The 13,461-nt window shown below is 40.2% G+C and overlaps 1 protein-coding gene across 6 annotated transcripts; it reads right to left on the reverse strand.

Moving 5' to 3' along the window:
- Positions 1-1,423: 1,423 nt before the first annotated feature.
- Positions 1,424-13,375, reverse strand: MANSC4 (MANSC domain containing 4). 6 transcript variants are annotated; one of them, XM_059935535.1, is made up of 6 exons: positions 12,773-13,375; positions 9,396-9,468; positions 9,210-9,264; positions 7,358-7,906; positions 4,622-4,756; positions 1,424-2,210 (listed from the first exon to the last, which is right to left on the reverse strand). In XM_059935535.1, the coding sequence occupies exons 4-6, from the start codon at positions 7,584-7,586 to the stop codon at positions 1,567-1,569; spliced, it is 1,008 nt and encodes a 335-aa protein (XP_059791518.1). In that variant the 5' UTR covers positions 7,587-7,906; positions 9,210-9,264; positions 9,396-9,468; positions 12,773-13,375; the 3' UTR covers positions 1,424-1,566. The 6 variants fall into 6 exon arrangements, with proteins under 6 accessions (XP_059791518.1, XP_059791517.1, XP_059791516.1 ...); XM_059935534.1 differs by lacking the exon at positions 9,396-9,468; XM_059935533.1 differs by lacking the exon at positions 9,396-9,468 and having other exon boundaries at positions 12,678-13,375.
- Between the last annotated feature and the right edge of the window lie 86 nt (positions 13,376-13,461).

Here is a 13,461-nt window from a genome sequence, read left to right on the forward strand (position 1 = left end):
TGATGGTCAAAGGTAGGGGCTGAAGAAGAGAAGGAGTGTGTTTGTTTTCTTACAAAGGTAAATATGTTTTTCCCAAATTATGGTAATTTCTATAAAACAATTAGCAATTTTAGGGAACAAATAAAATTCTGAGAAATCCCAAGGAAGAAAAAACTTTTTTTTTTGGCAGCCCTAGTTGGAAAACCTTCAAACAGTTTGTATATATTTGAAAGAAAATTAAATAACCTTTTAAAAGAATGTATAGACAAATAATTTTTAAAGACAGCTTCCTGAATAACTTAAATATTTTAAGGTAATTTAAATCTTGATATCCCCCCCTAAATTGCCTGAGTTTTTTTCCCTAATGTATTAAGAAAGAAATTGATAACATTTATGATACTTATTATGAATAGCAAATGAATGTAAATCGATTACATTTTAAAAATTCAGACTTTTATTTGTGGTTAATATTCTGAGGGAAGAGTACTATTTTATTAATCTTATAATAGGATTTCCTCTTTATTCATTATGCTTAATGGCTGTCTTTTAATGTCTGTTCTCACATTAAAAAATATTTTCAGAGATGAGATTAAGGGCCTAAAGTTTAAGATCATTAGAGACTTGAATTACAGTTTTCTACACTTAAGAGTCAGAGTATAAGATTTAGGGGGTGAATCTGGTGTAAGTGGACAGAGCTTGAAATACCTAGAGCTAATATTTGCACCTGGGAAAACAATTTATACAACTGAGGGACATAAACTAAAACTCCCAAGATTTATTCAACAGAAAACTCAAAGATCTTAGTGCCATAATTATTGAGAGTCATGTCAGTTTTAGAAAAAGATGATGATGGGTTAAGATTGAGAAAGATTAATCAATTGAACATAAAAAATTATATAAAAATCAGGAAGCTTTTGCTCATGGGTTAGTAACTGTAATCGTTTATAGTGCTTTTTTGCTCAAGCCACTAAAAGATTTCATTAAAATATGTGACAATAATATGACCTTGACAGGAACCAAATATGATGTTACGGTGTTTTCCTCCCTGTATCTTTTTTCCATACTCATTGAGAAAATGGAGGCTTGTAGTCCAACAGTGATTTTGAGCATGGACTTTTGAACCATGTTGCTTATTAGGTCAGGCTTTGCTACATACTAGCTGTGTGACTTTAGGCAAGATACTTAGCCTCTCTTTCCTCAGTTTCCTCATCTGTAAAATGTGATAAGAACAGTATAATAGTTAACAGTAGCATACTTATCTCACAGAGTTCAAGGAATCAACAAGCTAATACATGTACAGCACTTAAAACTATCGCTTACATGGTGCTGAATAACTGCAGAGATCAGAATTTTGGAACTTCAGCAAAAGGTACACTATTCAAAAAATGGAAATAATCAAAAAAGCAATTATGTTTATCAAACATTGGCATTCTTTAGAGATTGGTAAGAATGGGTATCTGTGCTTTTTATTTATTTGTTTTTAACCAAACTGCCCTCGTCTTACAGAAAACTAAAAATGATTCTCTTAAAAGCTTACAATGCTCACATCTTTTACCATTAAGAGCGCTCCTTCAGAATGGCACATTTTTAAATTTGCTTGGATCCTGACTTTCTCTGTCCTAGTTTATACTGGCCCTGGTGCTTTCGACAGCATCCAGATGCCAGGATGACTACACAACAGCAGAGAAAGATGACAGAGGTGCAGAGGGCCACAGGAACCAACCACGTCTTGGAAGTCACAGGTGCCCCATCAGGTGGTGTGTCTTCATTCTCAGATGTACGGTTTCTGCTGTTGTACCCTTTGGTTTTGTTCAGTAATTGTTTGCTACTGTTGAGTTGAGATGGAATAGGCATATGAGAAAGTTTTGTGTTTATAGGCACAAAGAAAGGAGAAATAGTCTTGTTATCTGGATTGTTGATGAACTCAGTACTGGCTGACACCATATTTACGTTTGTGGTAATGGAGTCATTCAGAGAAATGAATCTTGCCCAAGAGTCTGTGGTTAATTCCTTGGAATACCTAGTATTATTTGTGGTTGCAAACAAATCTTGATATGTGATTGATGATGGAGCCTCTACTGATGGTAGCATTTGGTTTATCATGGTCATTTGTTGTTTATCTAAATACATAGCTTTTAGAATCCTTAGTCTCTCCCGTATGTTAGATGAAGAACGGGTATTTAGATATGTGGGCAGTGATTGTTCAAAAACCAGCAAATCTGGATCTACACCTGAAATATAAATAAGGCATCATTTAAATTTTATTTTTAATTTAGAAGACAGAACCTTAAAGTACAGTTTGGAGAAGTCTTGGATTTTGCCACTGTAAGTTACTGAACTAAGCTAATTTCAAGTTCCACCACTGCATACTTCTGAAAGGCTTAGAAACATACTAGCCACGTTTGAATTTTTCTTAACTTTCTAAGACACTTTCTGTTGCAAATGAACTTGGCTACATCACATCGTGGAGAAAACTGCCAGGGCTTTTGCGCAATAATAGCAGTATTGGGCAAGAGCTGCAGAAACAGTAACCGTTTGATGTGTATGACATATTAAAGTCAAACAAAATGGGGCCTGAGAAGTGTAACTATTCAAAATTATTAGCAGAGCCCTAAATCTCATCCCTTCCCAGTACCTGAGGGTCCAGTGCCTGAGGGCCTTCAGTGTTCTCTCTCTTCTTGTAAAACTCCTTTCCCTCTGGCTTCAAAAACTCTCAACAGCTTTACAGTTGTCACACTGTTTCCCTTTCAGTCTCTCTTGAGCGTGCTCGCTCTCTCAACACACCACCACCTACTCCCTTCCTTTCCTTTCTGACTTGTTTTGTGCCTTCTGTCATTTTGTTTCCATCCTGACTATTCTGCCAATTCTGCTTCTGGGGTGATCAGTACTTTCCCTGTTTCCTGATCACTGTATCTCATTGCTTTGGCTTCTCTCTTGTTCTTGATACTGATGGCCACCTCTCCTTGCATTCTTCTCCCGTGACTCCCTGGACCCCAAATTCCTTTGGCACTTTATCTCAGGCTGCCTGCCTCTCGTTTTTCCCTTCCTTTGCTGGTTCTCTCCTTGGTCCTCACTGATTGTCCTATAATCTTTAGTCTTTAGTCCTTGGTTTTCTGCTGTATTTCTCGTCATCCCATACCAACCACCCTCCCACCCCTGGCCACCAAGAGATTATCCTCATCAATAGTCACCACTACATTGATGGCCCTGAAATCCACATCCTCAATTTTTTCCTCTTTCTTGAGCTCTGATCTCATTTCTCCTGTGCTCTACTGGAGGTTCCCACCTAAACATCTCACATCACCGCTGGCATTCTCAAAACCATCATCTGGTCTGCCTCTTTGTCTTTTTCAGCGGCATCATCATTCTTCTATCACCCATGCTGGACTCTGCACTGCAATGGGATTTTTGACTCCTCAGTTCTCTTTTTTCTTTATCCAAAAAGTAACTAAGTGCTATCCAAGCCCTTCCCAATATGCTAGCAACCATCCCTCCTCTTCGTTGCAACTACAGTCACCTTGTCCAGATATAACATTATCCTGACTGCATTTTCTAATCTGCATCCTACATATAATTTTCCTGGACTAAGATAACCAGACATCACTTTAATGATAGTGTTTTCTCATGAAATACCTTTGTTGGTTCCATATTTCTGACAAAGTCAAACCAAAACTCTCCTCTGTCCTTTTGTTACCTGGCCTGCCCTATCCTACCCATATTTCCATTGCAGCCCCAAACGTGCCCCTATTGGAGCCACACCAGTGTTTGTGCTTTCCTGGGGTGTGATACGGAGCTCCTTATCTTGCCTCTACCTGGCCTCTTCCATGAAGCCTCCTCTGAATAATTGAGCTTTCTTTAGTCTCCCCTTCTTTTGAGCCTTTGTACTTGAGGCAGTATCACACATTTTTGTATTTAATTGTATGTCTTACACTAATTGTAAGACTTGCTGCATCAACTAGATTAGAAGGAGCTCGAGGGCAGAGACATGGCTGTAATCTCCTGCAGTGTGGAGCACAGCATGGAGCATTATGTGTTCAATAAGTACAGATTGATCAAGAAATTTACCTCCTTTGTATCGTGTTGGCAAAAATCTATTCTTTGATGTTTACTGATTTGTACCCTGAGATTATATACACGGGAAAGGACACTTAAATATGTATTTTTCTAAAGGAAAATGTAGTCGTTATCTTGGGACCAATGCTATGCTAATGTGTGGCAGTAAGTGCATTTCCCCATCCCTGACACCCATCTTTGTAGAATCCTTGTATACAGCATCAGCGAACCTCAAAACTGACATTTAGCATTTTCTTTATTTCCTAGTGGTATCCTTAACCACTATAGTAGAAATACCTATTTTGGTTCTTGCTGAAGGCTCTTGGAGTAAATGAAATACAATGCTCTTGTTCAGTCACAAATGATTTGTTATCTGGGATGAACTCATCCTTGCTGAACATGCCAAATTAATGGGAATTTCCTTTTAGTTTTCTGCCCTGGAAGCCCCAAACTTTTCCAGACAGAGTTCACTGGGAAATAATGATTTAGATTCATACATGGCTACTGCCAACCAATTTCTAGGTTATATGCCTCTACTAAAATATTACTGACATTCTTCAAAATACATACAAAGGACATAAATCATTACCGTCTGTTATGTTGTATAAAATGGCGCTGGTTCCGGGCTCCAATATGCAGCTCTCCAGGGTTGGGCAGTGAATATGGAGGCAGTTGACATCGTCATGAATAGGATCGTGGAAGAAGACAGCCAAGTTACAGGAAACTGAAAAGGAAGCAGGCAAAGTACATCTGCAGATGGTCTTGATTTCTGCAGCTTGATGAGCTCTGAGTAGCTTACATTTCTTTCAAGAACACTGGATTAACGGTACGTTGCAGGGCTATGTTCAGACATCTTACAGAACATTATGAACTATCGCAAATGCTTCTGTGAATATGGGAAAATGCCTCTTCACAAGAAAATAGCTACCAATATTCTCAGTAATCTTTCACACATCCCATGCTACACAGATTACCTGGACTCATTTCCCAGTCCCAGTATTTTACGTTCAGGAAAATCCAATTGGCTACAAAAACCTCTGGGGATTTATATAGATCAGATTTCTAGATGCAATACCCTCTCAGAATACTAAGGCACTGAAGTTCACCAGAGAGAGAAAGAGGAAAAAAATAGACAAAGCCTGTAACAGAAGGGGGAGTCATAGGAAGGGCAAAAACAGTAATGACCCGTGTTGTTGGGAGAGGCCCAGGGGGCGTAAAGGCAGCAGGCTGGGTGAACATTACCTTGACCCCGACTGCAGGTGTGTGCTAGCCCCATGCTGCAAAGCCACGTCCAGTGAAAAGCTAATCGGTGTCATTCAGAGAGGAAGGGAGTAGACAGACAAGGTGGTTAGCATTTGGGATTCTAGTGGGGAGGGACTCATCACTTGCTCTTGCTGGCTCCCCTTTTCTAAGTAGATTTGCTCCATAAACGATACCGTGTTATTTCTGGAAGGTCAGATTTGTTGAATGCAAATCTTCAGTCTGTCCTCCTTTAAGTGCAGCACAGATTTTCCTCCTGCTGTAGTGTAGTAGGAACCATGTGATGGGAAATATTCATTGGCCCAAAGGTATCAGCTTCTTTAATAAAATGAGATTACGGAGGGAGAGTGTACGATTACCAGAACTCCGAGTGTGCCTACAGCTGCTGTGGAATTGCTGGCAGAACCTGCTCTGCTTCTGTGTAAGGTTAACTGCGGGGGTTACGTCTTCCCTATTACTTCTGGGACACCCCGTGTTTCTACACACTGTATTTTTCCAGAAGGAGAAAGAATAGGACAAAAGTCAATTAATAATACATTGCTAATACATTATAGATTACAAATACATTCCCTGAGGACTGTGCTGTAAAGTTTAAGGAAAAGGAACAAAGAATATTCAAATTTAGACATCTAAATTTCTGATAAGAAAGTAGTGGATGCTGTAGGGAGCAATTTTTCAAGATCTTTTACATTCTTCATACATATTTCAGAGTCCCAGCTCTGAGTAGGTTAGCTATTGTAGGATTGTGCATTTTAAAGTTCTGGCTTCTAGGTAAAAACTGGGATGTGTGTTCATGCCTTTTCTTCTTCTGGAGAAAGAAAGCCACAACTTGGAAGCCACAGAGGCTCTGAAATCCTGGAATTCTACTGGATGCTTTTAGTATCCCCGGAAGTCCAGAGGCCACAGCTTCCCTGGTGTGGAGAGTCAGGTAAATTCATGCCATGGGAAAATGCTGAAAAGGTATCAACAACCCTCCCTCACCTCCTCTCAGTGAAGGCTTCTGGGGTTATAAGCATCTGAAAGCAGAATATCTAGATTTGCTACCTTTTCCAAAATTTCCCTTTAATAAATTAATTGCTCTCTTCTGTGCCTGATTAACTTTTGAGGGCTAAGCCTGTGACAACGTCTCACGCTGTGGTCTCTTGACAGTCGGTTTAGATTTTCCAAGGAGCTCTAATTTGCATCCCAGAAATCTTACACGGATAATTGGATAGGAGGCATTGACAATTAATGTCGGTAAGAAAACACGGGAAGAAAGTGTGGAACAACAAGAGAATTATTTTAAAGTACTGTGTTGCTTTTGTTGTTTCTTTCCAAGTAGCTTTCAAATCTTGGAAAAATGAAAAATAAATGAAGTCTTTAATCAAATGTAACTTGAAATTCTGCAACAATGTAATGTTTTCCTAATTACAGGCCTTGATTATATTATATGAATGATATTTAACCCTGAATCCAGATTTCAGACCAAAAAAAAAAAAAATTCTGTTAGGATATTTTGAAAACTAACTTTCTCTCTCTCTCTTTCTTTCTCTCTCTCTCTCCCGCTCCTTTCCTTTCTTTTCCTCTTTTTCTAGTTGACATATATTTCCCTATTTCTTTCAAAACATGAACCACAATCTAAATTCCTGTTCAATACATCCCCACACTTGGTCAACCCAAGCAAGCACATTTCAAAAGTGTGATACGATACCAATATCACCAAAAGAACCTTGAAAAGGAAGTATTTTTGAAATCATATATGCTATATTCTGGGCTATAGAAATATTGTTAGCCAGCCCTCAAGGCAATATTTTCATTTAGCACTTTAGTGAAGAGAAGAGGTACCCTGTTACCCGTAGGTTCATAGCCTCCCGGGTCATTACTAGATTTGTAAATGGAGCCTGCACTGGCCCCAGCTGCAAAATCAGTCTCAGTGTCTCTCCGTCTCTGCCCACTCCCTCATCCCAGGGCATCTTCTCTAGTTCTCGTCAGCTGTTCACTGCACCCTCTGCCTAAGGGTCCTTTCTTAGGTCCTCATTTTGGAAGTTTCCCCTGATCTTTGCTCAGGTCTATCATCGACACTTACCATCCTTCCTAAGACAGCAGCTCTGACTGCACTTCTGACCAGTGCTTTCGGAATAATACTTCAAGAACTGGGCCCCCAGCTTCTGAGACTCCTCCAGGTCAACTAGGAGACCTGGGAAGCGTCGGATCCAGCAGTCTCTGTAAAACACAGTGGGTGAGCAGAGAGAGTCTGAGGTCCACCCCATGCTTAAGAGCAAAATCACGTCTGCTGCCACGACCACCACATGCATCTCCCTGGGATGAAGACTCGGCAATAAGTCTGATGACCAGACAGACGCTGAAGCTGACCATCAGGGTTTAGAATGGTTTCTGGAACTTCAGGGCTGTTGCTAAGGGAGAAGGCTCCCTTGGAACTCTGTGAAGGGTCACTTTCTAGAAAAATGAAGCGGCTCTTTGACTGCACGTTGATTTTTCTTTTGTTTCTTCCCAGTTGCACCCCAGGTGAACATTTGACTTGATGCTGTTAACGCTGAACACTTTCCAGGCCATTTCAATACTCTGTCCTTTAGCCTTTGGAAGACGTAGATTCTTTCCTCTGCTTTTATTCTTTCTGTGAAAGTGAAGTCACAGACACCTTTTACTAAGTAAATATAAAGACAAGTTGAAATCCTAGCCAAGAGTCTTTCTGAGGAAAACAGTAGTTTAGTCACTTGATGTCAGATAAAGGAAGTATCCATTTCACCAGAAACAAGACATCATTTTGTCAGGACACTTCTATAAGGTTTTTTAAGAAACTTGTGACTGCAGGGTTTTTTTTTCCAATTATCTTTTCTTTGATTTGAAGTTCTAACATTCAGGTTCACTAGAAAACTAGTTTGAGCATGGGTTTAAATTCTTTGTTTTTGCAAAAAAAAAAAACCGAAAGTAAATGAAAACTGAAAATGAAATAAAAAATTTAAATTTTGCAGTGATTTTGAAAACACTTAATATGAATCCTGGTCACTTCTTGGTGCCGGGCATTTTTTGCAAAGGCCAGCCACAAGCTTTTTAAAAAGAAGATTAAAGATCCAGCCAAAAGAATATCCTTATAATGTAGATGGAGCACAATACCCATTAAAGTGTATTTTGTTCAGTCAAGACTAAAAAGCATAATTGAAAATTGTGATGAAGTTCAAAAGCATAATTGAAAATTGTGATGAAGTTGCCTAATCTGTTTTCTGATATTTATGTTTTCAAGTTACAAAGAAGTCTTTGGGAAGCACATACATAAAGGCATCTCTGAAGCAGATGTAGTTACAAGAAATATGCATTAGGGAAATAATAGTTTTAAATTTCTACATATTAATAAAGTTACTTCCATTGCAATGCCAAAACATTTGAAAAAAATATTAAGGACAGTGAAAATGGCTTCCTTTGTGAAGACTGTGTGTTCCATATCCCATACATTCCAAGATGAAATTAGTTCAAAGCATGGAACTGTTGCTTTTTTGTATCCATTTTTATACAAAGCATTAGTGGTAATTAGTTCGGGGCATAAAGTACCATACTGCTCTTTTAAAAAAAAAAAAATGAAACTTTTTCTCTCTTGTGATCTGTTTCTCTTATACTTTTTTGCACACTCACTCACTTGACACAAAAATGTTAACATTCTTTGAACTTTCATCTCTTCACCTGTCTACTAATAAGTTTAATAATCATCTTTTGATTTTTAGAAGCACAGTATTAACGATTGATAATAAAGAGGATGACAGTCAAAAGACTGAATAGCTTAAAAAAAATTTCACTTTCTGCTGAGCAAAAATTATATCATGGACTAACACCTAACCTTCCATAAGCCACATAAAATGCACTAAAAATAAAAATATATTTTATTCTAATGAACTTCTCTTAGAAAGCAAGTTTCAGTTGCTTACCTGCAAGCAATCTGACTGTTTCATCTGTTCACAGGAAAGAGGGAAGAGAGGTTTCCTAAAGGCAAAACAGGAGACAGATGAGGAACAAAAGAGTACTCCCTGTTTTACCATGAGGTTCCATAGCTATTTTGATTAGTTCATGCCCTGGGGACATAAACCGTAAAGTCAACTTTGTAACCTTCTAACCTCCACATCTTTCAGTCGCATTAAATGTGGTTTCTTTCCTGTGATATATAATTCCTTGAAGTTCTCATGTTCCCTGCAGGGATAATGGAACAATCCACAGTTGTTTAATCCTTTTGCTGTCAGATGATGTTCAAGGGGAGACCAAAGTTGCATTTTAAAGAATCTACAAGTTCCAATGTAAAAGCAGGCTCTAAAATTTTAAAAATAAATTTTGGGGTGATTGATGAACATTGAGTCTGGAAACAGATAACTTCTTGGAGCTGGGTATTTTGAAAAGGAGAGATTAAAAACTGAACAGCAGGGACAGAGGGAGGAAACTTCAACCAACTGAGATGTGGAGCAGAAACATCCCCCCATGAGCCTGATTCAGTAGCTCTGGTGTAGGAACCAGAATTCTTATTTTTATAAAAAGTATCTCAGGTGATTTCCTAAGATGTTTGGAAAACACTGAAATAGGTGACTGAAATCAGTGAAAGTTTTGCCTACATGAAGTGCTCAGCCTGGATTAAATAGAATCATTTTAAGAACTGTGCTACTTTAAACTCATTTAAATTGCCCCCTATGCTTTAATGAAAGCAAGATATTTCAGTTTTGCTTATTAAAAAAACAAAAAAGAAACAAAGTTGATTTAGAAGTATTGGAGGGACTAAAAAATAGAGATAAACAATTTTTAAGTGGTAGTGAAGTAATAGCATAGGTTTCCTAAATTCAAAAGATTAAAAAACAAAAAGTCAATATGTCATCCTTATTTTAAAGATGCTAATTGTAGTATTTACTTAACATTTTCATTTCATCAGTTCATAAAATTGGTGGAAATCATTTTGTAAAATGGGGCCTGAGAAATTAGAATATATCATTAATTATTAAATTGACATGCATTCACTTAAAAAAACCCAAACCATACCGAACAGTACAATAACAAATAATAACCATTCAAGATCTTACAATGTTAACATTTTGGTAAACATCCTTCTAAACATCTCCATTCAAAAAATAGATACTTATATACAATTTTACAAAAATGGATTCACACTGTTTCAGAAACTGTTTTTTAAAAATCCAGTGTAAAATTACATGTTCAGTGTCTCTAAAGAAAGCTCTACATCTAAAATTGTAATAGCTCTATGGTATTTCATTCTACCCATGTACCAAAATTTACTCTGAGCCTTAGCTGTAAAAGAGTATTAAAATAGATTATAATCCACAAAGAGCACTTACAACATGTAATAAACTTTCATTAATGTTAGCTACTCCTAACATTATACATTGTTTTTCAATTTATTATTCAAAGCAACACTGTGACAAACATCTTGTACTTTGATTTTTTTCCATTCTAGGTCAAAAGGTATACCTTCCATAAAAATTCTTGAAGCAATAGCCTAACTCTGTGTTTGACCATTACTTTAGGCTTTTGTAAAACAGATCATGATGTGTTTGAAGTGAATCATGGTGCCACAAAGGCCACTCTTTATTATTCATTAATCAGTGGATAACTATAAAAGTATACCTCCAGTTATAGACAAGCAATATTTTCATGAAGCTTAAAAATAATTTTAGGTCTTTTGTAAATAAAGTTTATCTTGCTTTGACTTTGCATTTCTAGCTTAACAGAAAACTTACTTTGTGAGTTATTCAAATGACTTGATCTTTAAGAGGCTTTCAATTCTAAATGACCTTATGTCAGGGGCCAGAAAGCTTACAGGATCAGTGCCCAGTACTGTCAAGCTGACACCCCAGATTACCTGCCCAAGATCTGCTCCGATAATATTACTGTCCATGAATTACTTTTCTAATGCACGTGATTTTTTTTTTTGGTCTGTTTTTAAAAAGCAAGAAAATACCAGTCTGAGGCATATCTGTGATGGCTGGGAAACAAAAGCATCCACTGGTGAAAGATTCTAAAGGGACCGAGGAGAGACTAAGAGCCTGTTCTTTGCTGCCCCACTGAATCTGGCACTGTTGCTGATGGAGGGACAAATAAATCCCAGGTCCAAGACTCTGACACAGGGGGCAACTTCTGGCAAAATTTCCCCAGTTAAATGCCTAATACTGGACGTGGAACATCAGAGGATGCTAAATTCATGACCACCTACCCCCAAAAAACCTTAGATGTCTCCACTACACGCTCATTGAGAACAGAAGTGTGAAAGGGCCAGGTGAGAACTGAGTTTTATCAGTAAGGATTTAAAGGCCAGGTGAAACAAGGTGAAAGCTAGACGTTTTTCTCAGGATCCAAGAAAATATCTTGAAAGAGGCAAGTCATAGGTCCATCTTTGTTTCCTTCACTTTTCCCAGGGAGGCCAGAATCTACTAGAATTTTTTTCTATGTCTTCAAAATTTTATTTTCTTGTTCATGGTGTATTATAAAGAAAATAAGGGATGACAACACCTCACTATGAAGCTGTTAATTACACAGGAAGAAGTGCAAATGTAACCGAACAATGTGTTGAAAGAATTTCATGTTTTACGATAGGACTTTCTTCTCTGTTTTTTAACCCTTCCCCTTCCTAACATAAAATGTTAATTAGCTTTGTAGGAGGTATCTTTTGTTTGAAATAGGGGGCAATGTACTTATGAATAAGTTACTATTTAACAACTTGTCATTCAGGAAGAAAGCTAAAACTTGTTAAAAAAAAAAAAAAAAAGTCCAAATACATATTCTCTCCCCAAGTAGAGGACTACTATTTGGTTCTCAGTCTCTGGTCTGAGAAAGTTTCCAAGCGGTTTTTGGTTAAGATAAGGGTGAACACACACACACACACACACACACACACACACACACACACACCTCCCTCCCAATACTATCCCTTCTACTCAAAGGTAACCTAACAATTACCGCCTACTCCCCCTTTTGAGGATTAATTCATAGCTCGGGAGCAGCACAAGATCCTTATTACTTGGGGTGAGCTTTCTACTTGCAATGTTCGGTGTAAGAAGATGGGGAAGAAGTATCCTTCCTTATGAAGTCCTCAGACTGTAGGGGCAGGGGTAAGGGAGGGGTAAGAGGGTGGCGAGAAGAGCCACCTCTGCAGGCAAATACGAGCAAAAGCGGCCAGACCTTTTTGCCCAGAGGTAACATTCCGTGATGGCTAGTCCAAACAAACTGAAATTGGGAATGCAATGGCTGTTAGAAAATATTTAAAAGAAGCCACGTGATCTAACTTTATTTAGTTGAGTTGTACTTCTTTCTTTTAATAGCATAAAGAGAACAGGCCGCAGCAGCAAATACAAGCTCCTCTGCTTCCCAGCCTTTTCTATCGGGGGCACCCGGTGCGCCGAGACCTGCAGAACCTGCTGCCATCTGGCTGGCCCTTCTTCCTGCAAGATGGCTCCTACGCGATGACCATTCCGAAGAATCAGCTCGAGGTGCCACCTACACGCTCAGAGACGGCCCGTGTGCCTCGGCCCCCCGGGACACGATGCCGGACTCGACAGGACTGGCGATCCCAGATGTGATGTCTTTTTGACTCCCGGACCCCGACTTATTTCATCCCCTTCCTCCCACGCCCGTTTATTTTCCTTTTCCCTTCCCGCTGGTAAGGCGCCTTGGAAGAAGAGGCAACCGGCTTCATCCCGCCTTCCGCGCGCCCGGAGCATCGCCGCAGATCCGGCGGGCTGCAGGGTCGCGGCGCCCGGCGCGCGGGGGCGGCTGCGAGGACGCGCCTTCCCGAGGCCCGCAGCCGAGGCCCGCCACCTCCTACCCTCCCCGAAAGCCGGAGCCGGGCGGCGGGGGTCCTGCGGGCGGAAGTGAGAAGCCAGGCGTGGGAGGAGGCTGCCGGCTGGGGGCTGGGGGCTGGGATCCCCTCCCGGCCGACGGCCCGGGACGACCCGAGCGGGGAGCGATCGCCGCCCGGGCCTTTTTTGGCGCGGACGGAGGCCGGAGGGGCTGGGCCGCCGGTCCCGGGGGGCGAGGCCGAGCCGCCGCCCCCGGGACCGGGAGGAGTGGCCGCCTCGGCCCGGAGAGGCTGGGCGGGCGCGGACGGAGGCCGGAGGGGCTGGGCCGCCGGTCCCGGGGGGCGAGGCCGAGCCGCCGCCCCCGGGACCGGGAGGAGTGGCCGCCTCGGCC

Source organism: Balaenoptera ricei, chromosome 10, assembly GCF_028023285.1.
Source record: "Balaenoptera ricei isolate mBalRic1 chromosome 10, mBalRic1.hap2, whole genome shotgun sequence".
Lineage (NCBI taxonomy): Eukaryota > Metazoa > Chordata > Mammalia > Artiodactyla > Balaenopteridae > Balaenoptera > Balaenoptera ricei.

What these genes read in the sequence shown, in the direction of transcription:
- MANSC4 (XM_059935534.1), bottom strand. Translation starts at nt 7,586, where the DNA reads ATGCATGTGGTGGTCGTGGCAGCAGACGTGATTTTGCTCTTAAGCATG. An exon ending in CTGCTGTCTTAGGAAGGATG is followed by an intron (nt 4,757 to 7,357) that starts GTAAGTGTCGAT and finishes CTTCCTTTTCAG; the next exon opens with TTTCCTGTAACTTGGCTGTC. An exon ending in TTTATACAACATAACAGACG is followed by an intron (nt 2,211 to 4,621) that starts GTAATGATTTAT and finishes TTTATATTTCAG; the next exon opens with GTGTAGATCCAGATTTGCTG.